The following is a 21519-nucleotide window of genomic DNA, read 5'->3' on the forward strand; positions in this document are numbered from 1 at the left end:
AATATGCAATACATATATTACTAATTTACTAGTTATAATTAACTTATTAGTTACTAGTAATAAAGGGAGTCTGGATTTAGACTTTTTTTTTTTTCAATAGCTTTTGTAGCCAAGAAGCAGATACGCTATGCATCTCTACAGAAAATGACTTTATAACCTAAATCAAACATAAAAAAAAATTCACTGGAGTAATATGTACTGTGTGACAACAAGCCCTGGTTATTATACAAAGGCAATTAATATTCTAAAAATTCTAATAAAAATAAATAAATAAGCAAATAAATAAATAAATAAATAAAAACTCTAATTATTGAGCCTGACTATGATTTGGCTATTCTTTTTTAAATTTTTTTTTTTTTTTTTTTTTTTTTTTTTTTTTATTTGGCTATTCTTTTTTAAATTGCTCTCTTAAAAAACATCACAAGATAGTTTAAAAGAGCAAACATAAGATCACAATAGATTCACACAAAAACAAAAAAGTCAGGGAAGATTTCATGGAAAATCAAACACTGAAGGCAGAAAAAAAATCAATGAAATTATATTTTTTGGGATATAAAATTTTGGTACATAGATTAATTATTTTCCATATACTAAGTGCTAACCAAAATTGCATTCTTTCTTTCTTTCTTTCTTTCTTTTTTGCTTTATACAATCTTGGATATGTCAGTGATTACTAACAACATTCATTTATGCATTATTATTTTTGTGCATCATTATTTTAGTTGTAGAAAAGACGCAGAAAACAGGAAAAAGCTCATAGGCCAAACCTGAGAAAAGTGTGCAATCACATGGAAAATAGTAAAATAAAATAATAATAATAGTAATAGTAAAATAATAATAATAATAATAGCAAAACAAAACATCAAAATCTATTATGAATGGATTCTTTTAAGCTTAAATGCCATTAAATATTGTGGTTTAAATGAGTTATATAATTAAGTTTCTAAGTGCAGGCTAACAATTTAGCTTAAATACGTTTATGAAAAAAAAAAGTCAAATATAAAATTTCCAATTAAAATAAATATTTTGGCAAAATGTATGCTGTTTGCATAAAGCATTGCTGTACTTCTACAAATGTAAACAACAGTCTCAGGATTACTTTTACAAAGAGAACAATCTATGTTGATATCTCTTAAAATTTGTAAGTATAGCTATTTGTGACCCAGGACCACAAAACCATTCATAAAGGTAACATTTCTTAAATTGATATTTATACATCATCTGAAAGCTGAATAAATAATCTTTCCATTGATGGTTTGCTATTATCGGACAATATTAGTTTGAGATACAACTATTTGAAGATCTGGAATCTGAGGGTACAAAAAAATCTAAATATTGAGAAAATCACCTTTAAAGTTGTCTAAATGAAGTTCTTAGCAATGCATATTACTAATCAAAAATGAAGTTTTGATATATGTACGGTAGGAAATTTACTAAATATCTTCATGGAACATGATCTTAACATCCTAATGATTTTTGGGAGTTTTGGATAACTTTGCCACAATGCATTCATTGCTATCTATACAAACAAACATACCCTACCTACTTCTTTTGAGCTCCAGGGTCACATTTAAATTTTACGGGATGATTCGGCAAGTCACTGTAGCGCAAGGTTCCCATGATAATGACGTCACAACGCAGAGGGCGCACCGTACCCCCCTCACAACTGATGACGCAATCCTGTGAAAGTGTGCATCGGCACGCGCGCGTCGCGCAGACAGCAGAGAGCAGCTGCAGCGGCAAGACTGCATTTTCACCAAATACACCCCGATCACCCACCCGTACACAGCTCCTGAACCAACTTAAACATGGTCGACCGCGAGCAGCTGGTTCAGAAAGCCAGACTGGCCGAGCAGGCTGAGAGATATGACGATATGGCTGCTGCCATGAAATCGGTAAGTGCAACTTTTGCTTCATTATTACCTATATTCATAATTCATGAATGACTCAGCTATTCGGATAGTTATCTTCACGTGCTTTGTTTCATAATTACGTTCTAGCTGTCTTAAATTATGCATTGGTCATGTCGCATTGCCTTTTGGAGATTCCGCTCATTTTCGCGTTCGAGTCTTTGCCAGTTCTTATATCGATTCGAATTAGAGTGCGTTCTTCAGTTTAAAGGCCCGTATAAGTTGATCCGGATCGACTGACAGGTCACAGTCCTGCTGAAATGATGACGAGGCTTATTTCTGGATATTATGTGTCACTGTCAGTCATTCATTAAACCAGAGTGAAATGCAGCATTGAATGTAAATCCAGATTTGAACTGGAAACTGGCAGCGGATCTTTGGGCGGTGCCTTAGCGAGATCCGAACGAACTGGACAGCATGACCACATGATGACACTTCATTATTGCACATGGACGTAATTGGAATACAGTTTTGCTTAAAAATCAGTGTGCATTAATGATGTAGCCCACGCGTCTTTGCCGATTCAGAGTGAATTCTCCAGTGCGCGAATCTGAAATCATGCCACAATAAAGCGCTTTGTGATTTATAAGCATTATTAGGGATAATAACGCTGGTTATTTAAAGATGCAAAACCCCTCAAATCGACGCTGTTCTCTTGATCTCATGACGAGGCAAACCGAAGCAGGTACTGAACGCGCAGCGCTCACAGCTGCGTCCATCGAATCGCGTTTGAAGATGTCGTGAAAGTCAAAGCGATCGCATGTGGTTTTGCAGTTTCTCTCGCACTAGGCGTGTCGCAACGTGTGCCAAGGTGCAGTGTCCGTAATGCACCATTTCATCCGATCCATCAGCCTCCATCCAATAGGGTCCAATCACCAACCCCTCTCTCTCTCTTTCTCTCTCTCTCTCTCTCTATCAAGGGCGTAGGTTTGCGTTGAAAGTTGATAGGGCCCTCATGCAAGAGGCAGTAGTTTGCATTAGATTTTTAAAACCAGTGTTTTAAAAATCATATTTCAGTGATATCTTCTGACTCCTGTCATGGAAGTTTTGCATATCAATTCAGTCATAAAAATGGAAATAAATACGTTTTTAAATGGACAATAGACTTAAAAAAAAAATGCAAATAAATTATATCATAGAAAATAAAATGTATTTAACTTTTTAAATCATCATAAATGTAATGTGTGAAAAAAAACAGACCAAACTAAGCCTAAATAAATGTTGCAAAGACAACATGTGCATTACAATGCAATAAAAAATGTAAAAACTAGAAAAAGTATATGCCATTTTCATACTTCTAAAAAGTTCTGAAACAGCAAATTTACAAAAAAATGGCTATTGGTTTGCAAGTCACTGCATGTCAGGTTTTGATTTGGACTAATGGACTCCTTGCAACCATTTAAATACAAAGGAAAGTGCATTTCCATTTAGCTACTCACTAAATCTGGATGCTGTCCATAACTGTAAAATGCTCAGTCATCGTCTAATTGCACTATCTCTTGACATCTGCTTTGGGTAGATGAGTAGTTACTGAGGGGAGATGATAAGGTGTATTGCAAAATGCCTCTGATAGACCATTAGTGCGCTTCATATAATGATTTCTGCTAAACAATTTTCATTCAGAGACGATGAGCTTGACAAATTGGTTTCACTCCTGTGTATTTCAAATGTTATACAATGATTAGCTCCCCCAGATCTCCACCATCTTTCTAAACTGTTTGCTTTTACGTGGTCTATACTAATAAATAATTCCGATCGGCCATTAATGGCATGTACCAACCAGCCCCGTCTGGGTTTAGGCTCTCTCTCAAGAGTCACTTTCTTCTGCACAAATGTGAATCTGAAATATTTATAAGGTCCATACCTGATCTCACATGCATGGCAGCCCACTACTAAATAAAAAACAAAAAACAAGACTTTTTCCCTGCAATTGCAAGATATAAACAAGAAAGTTGCAACTGCATGTTATAAAGTCAGAATTGTGAGATATAAAGTTCAACTGCCCCTCTCAATTGTGAGAAAAAAGTCAGAATTGTGAGATTAAAAAGTCCCAATTACCTTTTTTTCATTAGTGTTAGAAACAGGCTTCCATATCTCGCAATTCTGACTTTTTTTTCGCAATTGAGAGGGGCAGTTGAACTTTATATCTCACAATTCTGACTTTTTTTTCGCAATTGTGAATTTATGTCTTTTCTCAGTTTAAAAGTCCAATTCATAAAAAGACACTTTTTTCAGAGAACTAAGAGTTCTTATTCTAATAAAGTCAGAATTGCAAGATGTAAACTCAGATTTATATCTCGCAATTCTGACTTTATAACAGCTGCAACTTTATTGATGTAGATGTAAACTTGCAGTTACAAGAAAAAGGCAGAATTGTGCAATTACCTTTTAAAATTTTTATTCAGTGGCATAAATGGGCTTCCATACAATACACACGAGCAGAAGTGACTGACATTCAGTGTGCTTATGCATGCAAAAGGGATTGATGCAATTTACTCGGCATCGTCTCTTTTTGAGACACACTGGAGGATAGATTGATTTGTCCATGTATTGATTTACTCCTCAGCTGACCGCAAGCTCCAGCTCGGCTAGCTGGAAGGTCCCTCAGCAGCTCAGGGGTGTGTGTGTGTTCAGTCATGTCTTCAAACTCTCCTCACTGCAGCGATGCTCACTGCTTGTTGGCAGCCTACGCCCATAAAGGCCTGAGATAAAGAAGTCAGATACCTTGCTAATGATGAGACTGAGATGTAGTGCAGTTAATAATTCTCAATGCAAAATACACAGAAATTTGTTATTACTTAATTACTTCCACTGGCTACTAGCTTCCAGACTTTAATGTTCTGACTCTTGCAAACTGTTCAGTTATATGTCAGGTGTGTTTTAATTTAGACTTCTAAGCATGCATTGAGTTTTATTCGTTTGTTGCTTTTTTACACTCAGTTGTTTAATTATAGTACATTTATTCTGACATGTTGTGCCCAATCTGTCACAGTTACAGCTCTGAATCTTTGGATTAACCATAGCTTAGACTATATACATTTATTCAGCAGAAACACACTGCTTCTTCTTTCATAAGCAGAAAGTATACAGAGAGAGAAGGTGTGGGTTAAAAAGTGATTTTAAATCATAATCAAAGTTGATTTGAAAAATGCATTCCTTTACAAAATATTTAGTCATTTAAGTAAAGCTCCTACTTGTACTTGATCAAGGAAAGACCTAAATCTGTAACTGTTTGTTGAAATTGTTTCATAATATATATTTAAAATCATACAACAAAGGTATTATATATTTGATTTCTTAAGCTCAAATCATGCAAAATATTTATTTATTTAAAAATATTTTTTATCATGCAAAATATATTTCTTAAGCTCAAATCATACAAAATATTTATTTATAATATTTATTTATTATGCTAAATATATTTCTTAAACTCAAACCATGCAAAATATTTATTTATTTAATTTACTCATACTAATACACATGCATATTACACAAACCCCTTAGATGTGTGTGTGTGTGTGTGTGTGTGTGTGTGTGTGTGTGTGTGTGTGTGTGTGTGTGTGTATGTGTATATGTATATATATATATATATATATATATATATATATATATATTACAGTTGTACCGTAAAATAAAAAAGTAAATATTTGTTCATTATAATGAAGAAATATTAATTATAATAATGTTTCAAGAGTGAAGCTTTCTTGCGATTATTGTACCGCCCAACTTATTTACTTATTAGCTTTTCATGATTTCACAAATCCCTGTTCTACAGTAACCAGCGCATTGGCTCTTTCAACTGTAAGCAGGACTTTCATTCGTAAAGCTGTGTTGCAATGCTACTATGAGAAATGCAACTGACTCTTGTAACTGTAATGTGGGACTACAGACACCATATTGAGGGGTCCCTTTTCTCCCATTTAAATATTTAGAAGTGGACTGTTTCTGTTATACAGTCTCTGGCATTATACGTACCAGAATGTAGTTAGTTTGAAAAACAGGAATTTGCATAAAAAAGGGAAGTCATTTTAGAGGCGTTGCATTTTTTAAACAACTGAGAAATTTCTGTGCACTGAATTATCCATCATACATGTGTGGCGTCCAACCCACATCCACCTCCACCCCCTTCTTTCATCTGGCATTACCATAGATGTGGCTTTAAGACAGTAACTCGTGTTTTTTCATAACAGTATGGTCATAAAGCTTTTATGCATTTTATTTTTAGAAGCCTGCAGCAGCAGCTGCAAAAACATTTCTTGAAAAAAAAACCCATCTGCAATCACTCGATGGTTATATAACAACAATGAGCTTCTTTAAGTAAGAATCTCTTTCTTCCGTCCTTACAACATCCCCATCATCCCATCCTCTACTCCTTAACACATCTTCCTGCTCCACTTACACCATGGAAATACTTCAGTCTACAGGTACTTCATTTCTGTGCATTTTTACAGCTACTTTAGATTTGAAGCAATAGCCATAATTATAGCCATGATTTCATTTGACTGAAGTACTGCCGTATGCAGCGCACTGTGCTTTTATATTCTATAATTTAATTGCTGACATGAAATATGTTATTGAAACGCACCTGTATGCATATTAGCTACACAGAATATAGCACATTATGTTACCTGAAAGAAACTTCGAAAGGCTTGGCAAAGGGTCAGCTGGGCATTTCCGCTTACCTGTTTGAATTAGGATAATTCATAATGAGTATTACTTAGCCTTAAATTCAATTCCTAATTTAACACCACAACTTGATCAAAAATCAAAGCTCCCTGTTCACTAAATAAAAAACTGATTTGAGATGCACTAGCATAGTTGACTTTAACCTCAGACCTAAATGTTGTTTTCAGATAATCTACTAAATGTTAACAAGAAGTTTACAATGTGCAGATGAATTATGAGCTGCTTTAAAAGACGGTCGGGTTGAAGAAGAGAATAAAGAGCATCTTTGTGCTCATAGCACTAGTCGGGCTTACAATAGCGCCTTGTCAGTCAAATCTGTCTTAATACGCCACATGATCCTGCTTTTATTATGATAAATATCAATCACCTTTCTTCTTTTACCAAACACAATAAAAAGGAGAGGGCTGTATGACCAATATCTTATATGTCACTGTACGAGTAATTATATATCATGATAACTGTATATACTGTACATATGATTTTATAGTTATTGTTTGCTGGAAGAATTTAGAAGTAATATAATAGTAGTATAGTGAAGTATAGTATAGTATATAGTAATATACTATACAATACATTGTCATATTGTTATATTTTTTTAATAGGGCTGGACGATTAATCAAAAAGAAATCAAAACCTCAAACCAACATAATTTTCCCATGAAGGTTATTTTCTACTTTTCGCATGACAATATTTAAAAAGCAGGCTATTTGGTTTGCAAGAGATGCTGGTTATTTTCTACTTTTGATATGGCAATTTTCATTTATTCTGTTTGCAAGAAAGGAAACTTGCTTTTTACAATAAAACTGAAATGTGACTTTTTTCATGTCTTCATTTCAAGCAATCTCGGATTATAATTGTTCAGACTATTCCACAAATAACCACAAATAGTTTGTTTCCTTCAGTTATTTTAAAATCACAAAGATAAGAAATGCACTCTTTCATTAGGAAAAAAAATCCCACCTTTAATAGTTGAGTATATTTACCGTACACACCTTTAATTAACAACAAGGGCAAGTATGAATAAATGAATGAATAAATGAATGAATTGTTCAATAATCGTAATCGAGGTAAAGTGTTCAATTAATCGAGGTTTTGATTTTAGGTCATTTCACCCATCCCTAGTTCATATTAATAAAGACTGAGCAACACAGCACTGGAATGAATTACTGTTTTGAATGAATGATTCAGTGATTCACTCATGAAGACAGTCCCTTAATGTGTTCCAGAATGAATCGGTGTTTTGAATGAATAGGTTGAGTGAATGATTCAACGACTCACTCATAAAGACGGTCACACTTGATTTGTTCCAGAATTAATCAATGTTTTTTTAATGAATCAGCTGAACGATTTAATCTTTGACTCACTCAAAGACCGTCGCTTGTCGCCACCTACTGGTGCAATGATGTAACCTGCAGAAAAAAATCAATGAAAAATATTGTTCATACCTCCCACTTTGCATGTATACAGTCATTTGATCATTTTAACTAATTAATTCTAGTTTGATCAATCTCCCTTTTTATATGGAACTTGATAGTTGCAAATCAAAATATCAGATTTTTTTTGAACAAATGAAGTTTGACTTCATTGCACAAATTGAATGTTACTATGGAAACTTGTTTGGGAAGTGTTTGCTTTTCATTTTCATACTTCTTTGTGTTTCTTTGCCAATCTTATGCATAAATCATGTAAATCACTGATAGCTGCACAAATAAGGCTAACGAGTCATAAACAGTATGGGAAAATCTCTACAGTTGACACATTTCTATTGTCATACTACATGTACAGTATTCTGAAATCACCAGATTACCAGGAAATGGCATTAGTCCTCTCCGTCAAGTCCACAATGATATCATCCATCATGTCAATAATATTCATTATTGAGAGAGGCTGCATGGCTCAGTAACAGCGGGTCATTAAAGGAGCTTTCTCGGTTATTAAGCAATGAAGTGGAAAAGAGTGTTAGAATAACACTGAAGTCACATTAACTAGATTCTGATGGCCATAAACTTCTCTTTTCTTACTTCCTGCCATCTCATGTCCATCTCTCTTTTCTTCACCCTTTTGTGTTTGTCATAATCTACAACTGGGGCTAAAAGTCAACAAACATTCGCTGCTGCAATAGCTAGCGGCTTTATTGGAGTCTTATGATGCAATCCCATCTGCAAGTGCCCTGAGATTACAGAGACTACAAAGGGCTCACAGACAGAATTAACACAGTATGAGAGCTGTATCTTTGCACTGTTGTGCAATACTGCTCAATGCATCTGTATCTAATTATATAGGCCAAATAATCAAGTGCTTTACCATGCTTGTGTTAGAATAGGTTGTGTACGATTTAGGCTGCATGCAAACGAAGTACTATGAAATTGACAAGGCATTATAAAAACAAAGTAGTTTGAGATTTGCCTTCCATTAAAACCATTACACTTGTCATGAATCATACAGTACTGTGTGTTAGTTTGTTTGTTCTCGAAGATACTGACTCATGTTTGAAACCTGGGATTTTTTTTGTTTTTCTGCATAATGCCCAAGTTGCTTTTTTCCATAAAACCACAGTGACTAGTAGTTGTGATTGTCCACCCCAAAAAAGGACAAAAAGTAAAATGTTTTCCAGCTGTAGACACATTTTGTGCAGCTGCCAGATTTGACTTTTACATATCATTCCTATTGGTTTCAAACAACATTATTGTGGCTAAATGATGACCATAATGCGACATATGACTATGTGAAATAGAAAAAAAATGAAAAAAATTAAAGATGAAAATTTAGATTTCAAGCTGACTTTAATGTTACACGCTTACTTCAGTGAGATCAAGAGGAAAAGGCAGGCCAGGAGAGAGAAATTAAAAGGATAATAGGCTCCACCAGGAAGAAAAGACATAAGTGCAGCCTGTCTTCAATCATCAAACCCCGACTCATACATCCACTGTACAGAAATGTGCTTATTTCTTTGCTTATGTCATCACATGAACTTTATGCAGTTGGATTGCACATACTATTAGCTATATATTTGTAATTCAATCATATATGTTTACAATGTTTTGTTTATTAGACCCAAATTATCGTGATAAATCATTAGGCTACCAGGCATAAGTGATGAAACAGAACTAGATCAAACTCCTCTTCTGGACTCGTTTAGGCACCTTTATATCTAGTATTTCTATCTAGTATTTTGATCTGTGCTGAGAATTTCTTTTATACATGTGGAAGAAAATTCTAGGGTCATATTTCTGCAACAGAATAAAAAATTCACTTTTTAATTGCAGAATTCCGAGTTTATATCTCTCAATCCTCACAGTTCTGAAAACTTCTGAGACCTCTCAAGTACCTTTCTGTAGCAGGAACAAACAAAGACAATCGCAAAAGATAAGCTACAAGCTTCCATTAAATGCTACACAATAACACAGTATTATAATTTTAAAGTTGAGCACAAAATGTCCATAGAAAAGTTTGAGCATTCAGTGAAATTCAAGGGTATTCTATTTACACTGCTTCATTAACACACATCTGAAGATTTTTCTGACAAATTGAGTTTAGTCCATGTGTGGCAACGTAAAACAGCACAACACATCCACCCACAAGCTCACACGTGCATCACACACACACACACACACACACACACACACACACACACACACACACACACACACACACACACACACCTACACCTCACTCCCCAAACACACACACACTCACACAAGTAGTGTGGACATCATTGCTGTTGCCATGGCAGCAGCAGAGATAGTCAATTGCGTCCAAACAAAGACGACTGCCTTGTTTCTATGGAGACGGGAGATCGCTCTTTACTTACCCCCCGCTGTCTGGATGGGAGGTTATGTGCAGAAGAGGTTACAGGCAGCTCGTAAATGGTAAAATAACAACACAACTACTGTACACAACCTGAACTATGTGTGCAGTACCAGTACATGTGTTACACAGTGATTCAGTGACTGTCTCTTTTAAATCAGGGTGTTTAATGGCTGGTGTGCTTGAGTTGAAGTTGTGGAATACTTGATCAGTAATACTATAAATTATTCCCAGTCTGATGCAGGAAACAGATTGTGTTTTAATTTAATATTTAGTATTTTTAGTGGATTTGTTTTGTACTAAATTATATTTATGGAATAGTTATGATCCATTTATTATCTGTACCAAATTTTGAGTGTACGTAGACCTGAAAATTAAATTTCCTACTTAAATCCCCGGTTTCACAGACATGGTTAAGACTAGTCCCAGACTAAAATTTAATTCTGAGCCAATTTTTTTTTTTTTTTTTTTTTCCAATCATTTCCAATTCTCACATCCCCAACCACAAAGAGTACAAGTGTGACTTAGACTTGTGCCGGTATTCGGTAATGCGATATATCGCGGTAATGAATATGCACGATATTGTTATCGTGGGCACTTCCATCCATGATGGTGGGTCACTTCCAAATACCGAGAATAATGATATATTACAAAATGTTTGAAATGCATTTTAAGAATACTTTTCCCATCAACTGTCAAAATGCACAACACCGCTGTATGCTGCTTGAAAGACGCGTGTGTGCTCTGATGTAAACAAGCATGCATGAGAAGCACATGGGGGAACACGTGAGAGACGCGCTGAATGAAAGCACATTCACTCTCTGACAGCAGATGGCGCTAAACTGCAGAAAATGCAGCCCTTACCCTGGAAACCCCATAAATAAAAACAGCTGCTACTTTCTAAACATTTAAATAATATAAAATAATATTTATATATTTTCATAATTTTTTTTTTCCATTTTAATCTGGACTACAACATGTCCTAGATATTGTTTGAAAGTGTTTTGTTTTATTGTTCATTAACACTTTACATTAGGGCTTTCATTAGCTACAAACTGCCAATGAAAAATTCTTCTGAACATTCATTAATCTTAGGTATTCCAATATTTAATAACACATTGTTAAAATCGAAAGTTGCAACTGTGTTATTTAATGAGCTAAGACTTTTTTAACAAAGATTAGTAACTTCTGTAGCAAATGTACTATTGCCTCCATTGTGAATGTTAATTAAGGTTAACTAATGAGGTCTTATTGTAAGTGTGATACCTATGGGTCTTTAAAGTTCCTTTTGCACTTTAATCGGTGTAAATTTTTTAACCTTTAAATATATTTTTGTATTGCTTTATTGTATTTAAATGTTCAGTTATTTTGTTATACAGAAAAAAGTTATTTAACCTGTTATACTGTATTATGACAATTTTTTTGAAACTTAATTTCAATACCGTGATAATACCACATACTGTGACAAAACATTATTAATTAATAGCAACAGGAAAATTTAATACCGGCATATCCCTAGTGTGACTACTTTTTTCAGGATCATTTAACCTTTTCAAATCATGTCCATGATTTTGTGTGAGTGAGTGTGTGTATGTGTTCTCATAGCAATCGCCAAAACCTGTACCAAGTTTTATACCATTCCGATGAAGTAAAAAAAAATAAAAAAATAAAAAAATAAAAACGTAAAATTTTTTGGTCAAAAACGACTAAACAGCACCAGAGGGTTAACCACTGCCAGAGCACTGTGAGCATGTGTTATTAAATTATTTAAATAATTACTTAATCCCTGGGTATTTCAAGTAAATATATTTGGTCAAATTAAACAGGATATGAATAATAGCAACATCAAACCTGCTTTGTTGACGAGTGCTTGTGTTATCAATAGCCATTCTCTGTATTAAATTTGAGCGTGATGCATCGGCATGCTATGTGGTTTTGCTTGCGTTTTGGTTGACGATGACACAGACAGAGAATGATACAGCAGTAAATCATGGAGCTTCTCCAAAGGATGCAGGCAATTGCATCTGAAAGCTAGTAGAAGAGAGAGAGAGAGAGAGAGAGAGATCTGTAGGCACCAGCTCATCCGCCCACTGGCAGGCTGTTAAATCAAAGCATCTCTGCGACGATGTGCTGCGATACTTTCATTTGGACAGGAATGTGTAGGCTCACTTTTCACTATGTCGCTCTGTAAACAACATACAGTAATTCAGGTTGCGATGAGTTTTTAAACAAAGCAAGTGGCATGTTAGTCCAAACTAATCTTTCATTTTGAAATGCTGCCAGTCTTCTATGAATAGATTTACTACACTGCTTCGAGCCTACACTAGGACATGTGGTGCATGTGCTGGTGAAAACGAACAATGAAGATGCCATGTCCATAAATAGGCATTTGGCAAATCACCACATCGAAGCTTACTTGAACCGTTCAACCGAATGACTCACAAAAGGACATTGTGAACTACCATTCACAACACAACACAACGCTTTATCCACATCTCTGCTGTTATTCTGTGCTGAAGTTGACACAGATTAGTGTATAGAGACAATCGCCCCCCTTTGGGTTTTCATTAGTGACCCATGCAAATGAAGAAGGATTCCCTAATGCTGCATAAACAGCTCTCTCACTAAACATCGAGTTAGATGGTTTTTTTGGTTTGCAAGCGATGCTTTAAGCAGATGTCATCAAAATGCATACTGCATTACAGCAGGTTTTCCTTCCTTCCTTTTCCTGAAGCAGAAGACGACGGAGAAAACAAGACAATTTCATTCAATAAGACTACACTGCACCATAGTTCAATGCCACTGGAGACTGTCAAATTTTAACCTGGAGTGTATTGGACAAATTAGAGAATGGTTGCGAAAATTGCAAGAATGTATAAACTGATGAAATGTATACATTGAATGCACTGTTGATCGCTTTGGATAAAAGTGCCTGCCTAAAGCATACGTGTACACTACCGATCAAAAGTTTGGAATAATTACGATTTTTTATTTTTCTGAAGTGCTCACCATGGATGCATTTATTTGATTAAAAATACAGTAAAATAATAAAGTAATTAATCTTGTGATGGCAAAGCATTATTCTTCAGAAATCAGTCTAATATTCCGATTTGGTGCAAAATTATCAATTATTATTTGTGCTTAAATACATGTTTCTTATTTTCGATGGTGAAAACTGTTTTGTTGCATAATTTTTTTTGTAAAATCAGTGATAAATTCTTTGATGAACACAAAGTTTAACAGAACAATCTAAAATAGAAATGTTTTGTAACATTACAAATTTCTTCACTGTTACTTTTAAACAATTTACAAACTTGGTTTTCAACACTAATAATCAGAAATGTTTCTTGAGCAGTAAATCTGTATATTATATATATATATTTTTTTTTTATCCCAAACTTGGTTTTCAACACTAATAATCAGAAATGTTTCTTGAGCAGTAAATCTGTATATTAGAATGATTTCAGAAGGATCATGTGACACTGAAGACTGGAGTAATAATGCTGAACTTTGATCATTAAATTACATTATATTATTAAATTTAATTACAATTTGCAATATATTCATGTATTAAATTAGTATTTTAAATTGTTAAAATATTTCACAAAATTACTATTTTTATTACATTTTTTTTTTATCAAATAAATGCAGCCTTGGTGAGGTTAAAAGGTAGTGTAAAGATATCATTTTTTTCATCAAGGATGGCAAACATGTATCATTGGGCCTGTTTGTCACTTTGTAAACCTGAATTTTGAAAGAATGATTAAGTAATGTCTCCACCTCCTCTCCGTCTCTCAGGTAACAGAGCTGAATGAGGCTCTTTCCAACGAGGAGAGGAACCTGCTGTCTGTGGCCTACAAGAACGTGGTGGGTGCGCGCCGCTCCTCCTGGCGCGTCATCTCCAGCATCGAGCAGAAGACCTCCGCCGACGGCAACGAGAAGAAAATCGAGATGGTCCGTGCTTACCGCGAGAAAATCGAGAAGGAGCTGGAGGCCGTGTGCCAAGACGTGCTCAACCTCCTCGACAACTTCCTGATCAAGAACTGCAGCGACACCCAGCACGAGAGCAAAGTCTTCTACCTGAAGATGAAGGGCGACTACTACCGTTACCTGGCGGAGGTGGCCACGGGCGAAAAGAGAGCCATGGTGGTGGAGTCTTCAGAGAAGGCCTACAGCGAGGCCCACGAGATCAGCAAAGAGCACATGCAGCCTACGCACCCCATCCGCTTGGGCCTGGCGCTTAATTACTCCGTCTTCTACTACGAGATCCAGAACGCACCCGAGCAGGCCTGCCATCTGGCCAAGACGGCTTTCGACGACGCGATCGCCGAACTGGACACCCTGAACGAGGACTCCTACAAAGACTCCACGCTCATCATGCAGCTCCTGCGAGACAACTTGACGCTCTGGACGAGCGATCAACAAGACGACGAGGGAGGCGAAGGCAACAATTAAGCGTCGAAGATGAAAAGAGAAGATCTTTGAGACCCTTTTCCTCTCAGCCGTAACATAAAACACGCGTGCTCACACAACAAAGAAAAACAAAAAAAGTATAAGTTACATGAAAAATTCACAAAAGGGGGCATGATGGAACTGTGTCAGCCACGTTTGCTGATTGCAAAGCAACGCAGTTTTCTTTATTTTCCACAAAATTACAAGTGAGAGAAATATGCTAGTTACAAAGAATGGTATGTCTCAGAAAAAATTAAGAAGTAGCTTAAAAAGAATAAATTAAACCTCTCTTTCGGTGATGTTTACTCAACACAAGCTTGTCAGTACATAAGTCGTTTCGAAATGACTGAAGGGTTACGCTAAACCCGCCGGCATAGGGACTGTTCTTGTAGCGTAATACGAAGCGGAGCTGCTTATATTCATTTACATTGTGAGTAAAGAGTACTTTAATGCGTCAAAGGGGGGCTTAAATGACTAAAAAATCTTTAAGTGAAAACTTGAATGTTGTCGCCTCGCAAACGTAGATATTTGCAAACAGGCTGCACTGAGTGTAAACGGTCGTGTTTTTGTCTGATATATACGTTCATAGGGATTCTGCACCCACTAATGTTTAAAAAGTCGTTTACATCGAACTGGTTATCTGTGCCATTTATGATACACATCGTTAGTATGCATCTCACCTCGGAACCACACGAAACTACTGTATTACAGTAATGTTGATTAGGTGTGCAAAAATAACACAGTTATGACTTCCCTGGTACATGTATTGCCCTTTCAGTCCAAAGCTAAAACCGTTTTCCAGTCGTTATTATTATCATTATTATTATGGATTCCGTTTCAAAAATTGTCACGTCTGACCCACACTGTATGAGAAGAATTTGATTTGATTTTAATGCACTGAAGAATAGTTCTAAATAATAAAAAAAAAAAAATAAAATTAAGGCTAAAAAAAAAAATAAAAAAAACAAAAAAAAAAAAAAAATGTCAAATCCAAAGCAGAAAAAAAATAAAATATAATGCGACCACTTTAAAATAATGCCTAATCACTTGGTTTGATACACTCAATTAATATTACTGGTACCATAGACAATTTTTTGTTATTCAGTTAATTTATTTAGAGTTTTTGACAGTGCACTGGCATAAAATCGCTTTTGTTCTCTTTTTTTTATTCTAATGAAATGCACTTGCATATTATACTGTTTCTCAATGTAGGACGATTACAGCTCCAATATTCTTGATAATACAATATTGTGCATGCTGGTGATGTATTTATATACCATAGCTCGACTTTAAAATCTGTAGATGTTATGTATTCATATGAACAAGAAATGACAAGAATTTAATCTGATTATTTTCTATTTATTACCTTTGGATTGTTTCAATCTGTTATGAGTTTTTTTTTCTTATATATTTTTTCCTCGCTGAAGTACGCTGTACCAAAACAGTGCGTGTTTACCATGAAATAATCTGTTATGGATGTTGCTCTAGTGACATGCGATTCTTGTATTTGGTTTTTAATAAACAAAAGAGAAAGTAAAAAGACAAAAAAATAAAAAAGAGAAGACACCATTACATTGTGAAACGATTAATGTTGTTCTTAAAATGACTTTCTTTTCTGTGCTTTCTTCTGTCAAATTCTACTGTGAGATATTTAAGATTTGCTGTAATATCAGTGTTTGTTTTTCCTCCTCAGAATCTGTTTCTGTATGGGATTCACTCACGGAACATTACCTATTCTTATGATTTCTGTTTTCTTTCTTTTTCCTCGTCTACTGGTATCTTAAATGTGAGTCATGTAGCGGTTGCACAAAAGAAACATAATGATAATAATAATGATAATTAAAAAAAAATAAAACATGACTGTGCTCTTCTAACCACCATTTCAGTGCTGAGTCGTTTCCTGTTGACATCATCAGAGAAAACATGATGTGCTATTATTAATAAGTGCATATCCAATAGTCTAGTAGTCAGATAATAGTGAACAACACTGTCTGAGCTCCTGTTTACCCTCCCATTCGGTGCCATCCCGTGCCATCTCCTAGACAGCTGAAGGCTGTCTCTGCTAACACTTTGCTTAATGCTTGCATCTGCCACACAGTTAGTGCCAACAGTTCTGCTTTAGTTTAAAGTTCATTCGGGTGAAGCTGGTTTTCTTTAAAGGCATAGTTCACTCAAAAATGAAAATTCAGTCATGACTCCTCACCATCAAGTTCTTCCAAAACTGTATGAATTTCTTTCTTCTGCTGAACACAAAAGAGGATATTTTGAAGAATGAGGGTAACGGTGCTCATTGACTTTCATAGTATTTTTTTTTTCATTACTTGGTACCAACAACCATTTGTTTACCCACATTCTTTAAAACATATTTGAAGATGAATTTTGATTGAAGTATCCCATTAACTTCATCTTTTCCAAAGGCATTGATAAGATGGGTACCGAGATAGTGAGATAATCACTTATATGTAATATTAATAAGGTTGCAAAGGGGCTGAAAGTTTTTGGAAACTTTCAGAACATGTTCAACCTCTTTGCAACCATAAACGTTAATATTCATTAAGTGTGCTAATGAAAACTATGGATATACTCTATCCAAGGAAGCGTTTACAACGCCATTTTCAATTTTAAATGAAACACTTTTTATGCATTTCTGGTCTTTTATTTACATGACAATGGCATTTTGGGGGCCTGAAAATGTATACTACTGAAAACGGGTTTCAAAGTGCACATTTTTGGAAACAATACCGTTTCCAACTGTGTGTAATTCATAAAACTGTGAATTAGTGAACATGCATGCGTATTTAGTGTTCAGTGGATGCGCTAATTTTTTACAACCAGACCTCGCCAACTACTGGCCTGGAATGCATAATACAGCGTTTTTAGTCGTTTTTGAGGATCTGTATGAACTGGGATCGATTTGTCAGTGTTGTCATCTCTACTCAAAACTTTTCAAAAACGCAAAGGAAAAACGTTATGTAGTAGGCTACATTGTTGTCATGTCACCTAACTCTTAGCTCTATAACTATAACAAGGATTTCTGTACTTATGCGACTAACCTACCTTATAAAAAGCATCAATATGGATGGTATACCAGTTCAAATATGCTAATGACACACTAATTAAATGTTTTCTTTTTTAAACTGTGACATTTACTCAATGCATTTGCGAGAATGTCACTGAATGGCAAAAATCACCAGTACTTACGTAAATACATAACGGCATGGTACTGCAACAAAGTACCAATGTTTCAAAGACAAATACTAATGAAATGGCACCCTTGCATTCCAGGATAGCTGTATACGCCACTAACTCCAGTCCAAAGTCGAGTAGGCAATCTGCCTGAGTAAGATGGAGTCAGTAGGGCAGACGTAAACACGGTGAACTTAATCCTACAACGCAAGCAAATATTGATTCGGTGAGGGGTTGATGAGTTTGTGTGAACATTATACCATCAGGTAAAGACAGAGAATGGGAAATCAATGATTATGAACAAAAGAAGCAAGGCCAGCGAGTCTGGCAAAGCGAGGATGCCTGATCGCTTTCCTCCAAACCCCATTACTAATGATAATATGATCTTTTTGCATAGACCTTGCACTTACAAAACAATTCCTTGCACACTTTATTCAAGGTAATTAGTGACTGAGGAATAAAATAAGTACTAAACAACAAAAAGTTGCAGCTAACGATCAACTACTACTGTCCCTGCTTGCACCTGAAAGCAATTTCACCATTTTCTTTATGCAATTATTTATTTATTTTCTTTTGATTTTGTGAGATTCAGCTATTAGTTTCTGAAATGAGAGTTTTGGAGGGTATGGAAAAACACTACCTCTTTTTCAACACATTTTTTTGTACGTTACAAAAGTATAAGGTAAAAGTAGTTTGGTTCCAAACATGGACATTGATGATAGTGTAAAATAGTGTAAATCACCTTTAAATTTGTGAAAAAAAAAGAAGAAAAAAAACCCCTTAAAATTCATGAACGGATTCATTTAAAAACTGATTCTTTTAAAAAACGATGAGCAAGTCATTGAATCATTCATTCAACTGAATTATTAAAATGCTTACTCTAATTAACCATTATTTGTATTTAAAAACTTTAAACCTTGACACATCAGTAGGAGAGCGGGGGTAAGTTGTCATCGGGTAGTTGTACTGTCATTCCAACCTAGAGGCCTGTCTCAAAAAATCAAACATAGCCTACTTTATGTGACTTTCTTCTATAGTCAGTTCCTGTTCACATGTGGTCAGGATCACTGTAATCTGAGTTTAGCACAATTTTCTTATTTTTCTGCGTAAAAAAGTAAAAAAAATCACTTTACATTTTATGCAATACAAGGTGTGAATGTTTAAAATGATTATTTTGCACAAAATAGAGGGAGACAGTAACGTGTCTTTTGATACTTTAGCTAAAGTGATATGATGAGCTAAACTTGAGATTTAGACAACATTAGCACACAAGTAAGTATGGGGCAAGTTGTCTCAATGACTTTGGGGCAAGTCGTCACAAACCCTTCCATGCCAGGCTCCAGCACCAACTCTGCCCTGCCAGGCCCCAGCACCAACCTTTCCATGCCAGGCTCCAGCCCAAACTCTGCCCTGCCATCTGTCCTGCCAGGCCCAGCACCAACTCTCCATGCCAGGCCCCAGGCCACACCCTTTCCAGGCCAGGGCCCCGCCCAACCTCTGCACCATGCAGTGCCCCGCACCAAAACCCGTCCATGCCATGGCCCTCGCAGCAGCCAAACTCTGCCCTGCCAGGCCCCAGCACCAACCCTTCCATGCCAGGCCCCAGCCCCAACTCTGCAGTGCCGAGCACCAACCCAATTCCATGCCAGGCCCCAGCCCCAACTCTGCCCTGCCAGGCCCCAGCACCAACACCCATTCCATGCCAGGCCCCAGCCCCAACTCTGCAGTGCCGAGCACACCGAGTTATGCTTCAGCTATCACCAGCTCACCCTTACCCAGCAATGCTATTGCTGACAGTGGGCTACCAACTCCAGAGGACATTCGGCCATATCCAAAAGCCGGCCCCCGAAAAGCAGCCAGCAGAAGAAAACGACACAAAACAGCAATACATACTTACACACAAGCCAATGAAGCAGCAATTAGAAATAGAAAAGAATAAGCCTCAATCTAGCAAAAAGCTGTTTCAAAAGAAAGGGAAGCAGAAATCTGGACCTATGAAAAACAAGGCAGCTAAAAGAAGAAAAATCATGCAAGAGTCATCATCAGTGCTTCTGCCTCGTCTGTGTAGAGCCATTTTCAAAGAGTCGTCCAAAGGAGACCTGGGTAAAATGTGTAAAATGCAACAATTGGGCCCATGATGCTTGCACCTCAGGCCAGGCAATTTAGTGTGTCAGAATTGTGATTCTGGAGATGAGGGTTCCTATTAGTCATACAGGGCATCTGTTTTTTTGTTCAGAGGTTTAAACATGTTAGTTAAGCAAGTTATCTGCAGCGTTCCATTCAGTTATCTGGTTTTTATGTGAAAGCCATAGAACATTTGAACCAAAGTTCAAAGTAAAGTGGTCTTGCCTTAATTGAAATGTGCATTATTTGGATTGAAATAATCGTTTTTTCCAGATTCCAGACGGATGTTTAATATTTCCAGTTTGGTTTGAGTTTAAAAATTTAAAATCAATTTCACAATTAAGTAGTGTGTGTTCTTATATTTTTAGATAATTAGTGTGACAACTTACCCGCCCTAGTGTGACCAACTTACCCTCCGATGGGGCAAATTGTCACAAGTGCACAGTCACTATTCAACAGTCCTAACTCTGCTAATGAGATAAGCATTCAAAGATGTTATGAATACAACATATGTGCCCAAGACTTCCTTCTTTCGTTTGGTATGAGATTTATTACCATTTTGATGTATGGTGTTCAGTAAATGTTGACAGTGTGCAAAGTGTTGACAAACATACATCCCCTACTGTACATTCTCTGTATGGCCTGTTATGGCCTAATTTGCTTTAAAGTAACTAATGTCGGGGAATTAAATCTTACAAATATTCACAGCTCACACTAATCGATAGTATTAATATTTCATTTATTAATTTATTCATACGCGCCATCCAATAGGATCATAGTTGCCACTTTGAGACACAATTTGAAGGACCAATCAAAACGGCGCAGGGACGAACGCGCCATCCAATAGGATCATAGTTGCCACGCGGTTTAAATAAAACCTATAAACTACACAATCCTTTTGTGTACTGCAAATGTTTTGGGTATATACAGTAATGTATTTTTTTAAAGACTTTTGCATTTTGCACTACTATATAAATTATACATCTCGTGTACCTCGAATGCTAAATTTGAAGCTGCTATGTTTATGCTAAGTTTTTTTTTTTTTTTTTATACGTGACAGAAACATCCATTGCAGAGAGATTTATGCCAAAATACAGTCTCACAGGCAGTGGCTTCTCTTCTGTCTCTTGTGCAAGTAAAAAAAATATATAAATCTGAGTTTGTTGTATAGTGTTGATGAATAAAATGACATGATGTGAAAGAATTCGATTCTTTCAACCATTTTTTTTTAAAACAAGAAAATCCTAAACATATGAATTCATTTTTTTCATGTTATTATTAGATAAAGAACTTTAGACAAATCTTGAAACATGTTCTGAAGTCATGTCCTGTATTTGCTAATCACACAGAGCCA

The 21519-nt window shown here is 35.9% G+C and overlaps 1 protein-coding gene across 1 annotated transcript; it reads left to right on the plus strand.

Annotated features, from left to right (window-relative positions):
- The first annotated feature begins 1667 nt into the window (after positions 1–1667).
- Positions 1668–15729, plus strand: LOC109079943 (14-3-3 protein gamma-1-like). The gene is made up of 2 exons (XM_042723231.1): positions 1668–1895; positions 14202–15729. Exons 1-2 carry the CDS (start codon positions 1809–1811, stop codon positions 14856–14858), a joined length of 744 nt encoding a protein of 247 aa, XP_042579165.1. The 5' UTR covers positions 1668–1808; the 3' UTR covers positions 14859–15729.
- The last annotated feature ends 5790 nt before the right edge of the window (positions 15730–21519 follow it).

The sequence above is a fragment of the Cyprinus carpio genome, chromosome B5 (assembly GCF_018340385.1).
Source record: "Cyprinus carpio isolate SPL01 chromosome B5, ASM1834038v1, whole genome shotgun sequence".
NCBI lineage: Eukaryota > Metazoa > Chordata > Actinopteri > Cypriniformes > Cyprinidae > Cyprinus > Cyprinus carpio.

What these genes read in the sequence shown, in the direction of transcription:
- LOC109079943 (XM_042723231.1), top strand. Translation starts at nt 1,809, where the DNA reads ATGGTCGACCGCGAGCAGCTGGTTCAGAAAGCCAGACTGGCCGAGCAG. An exon ending in TGGCTGCTGCCATGAAATCG is followed by an intron (nt 1,896 to 14,201) that starts GTAAGTGCAACT and finishes TCCGTCTCTCAG; the next exon opens with GTAACAGAGCTGAATGAGGC.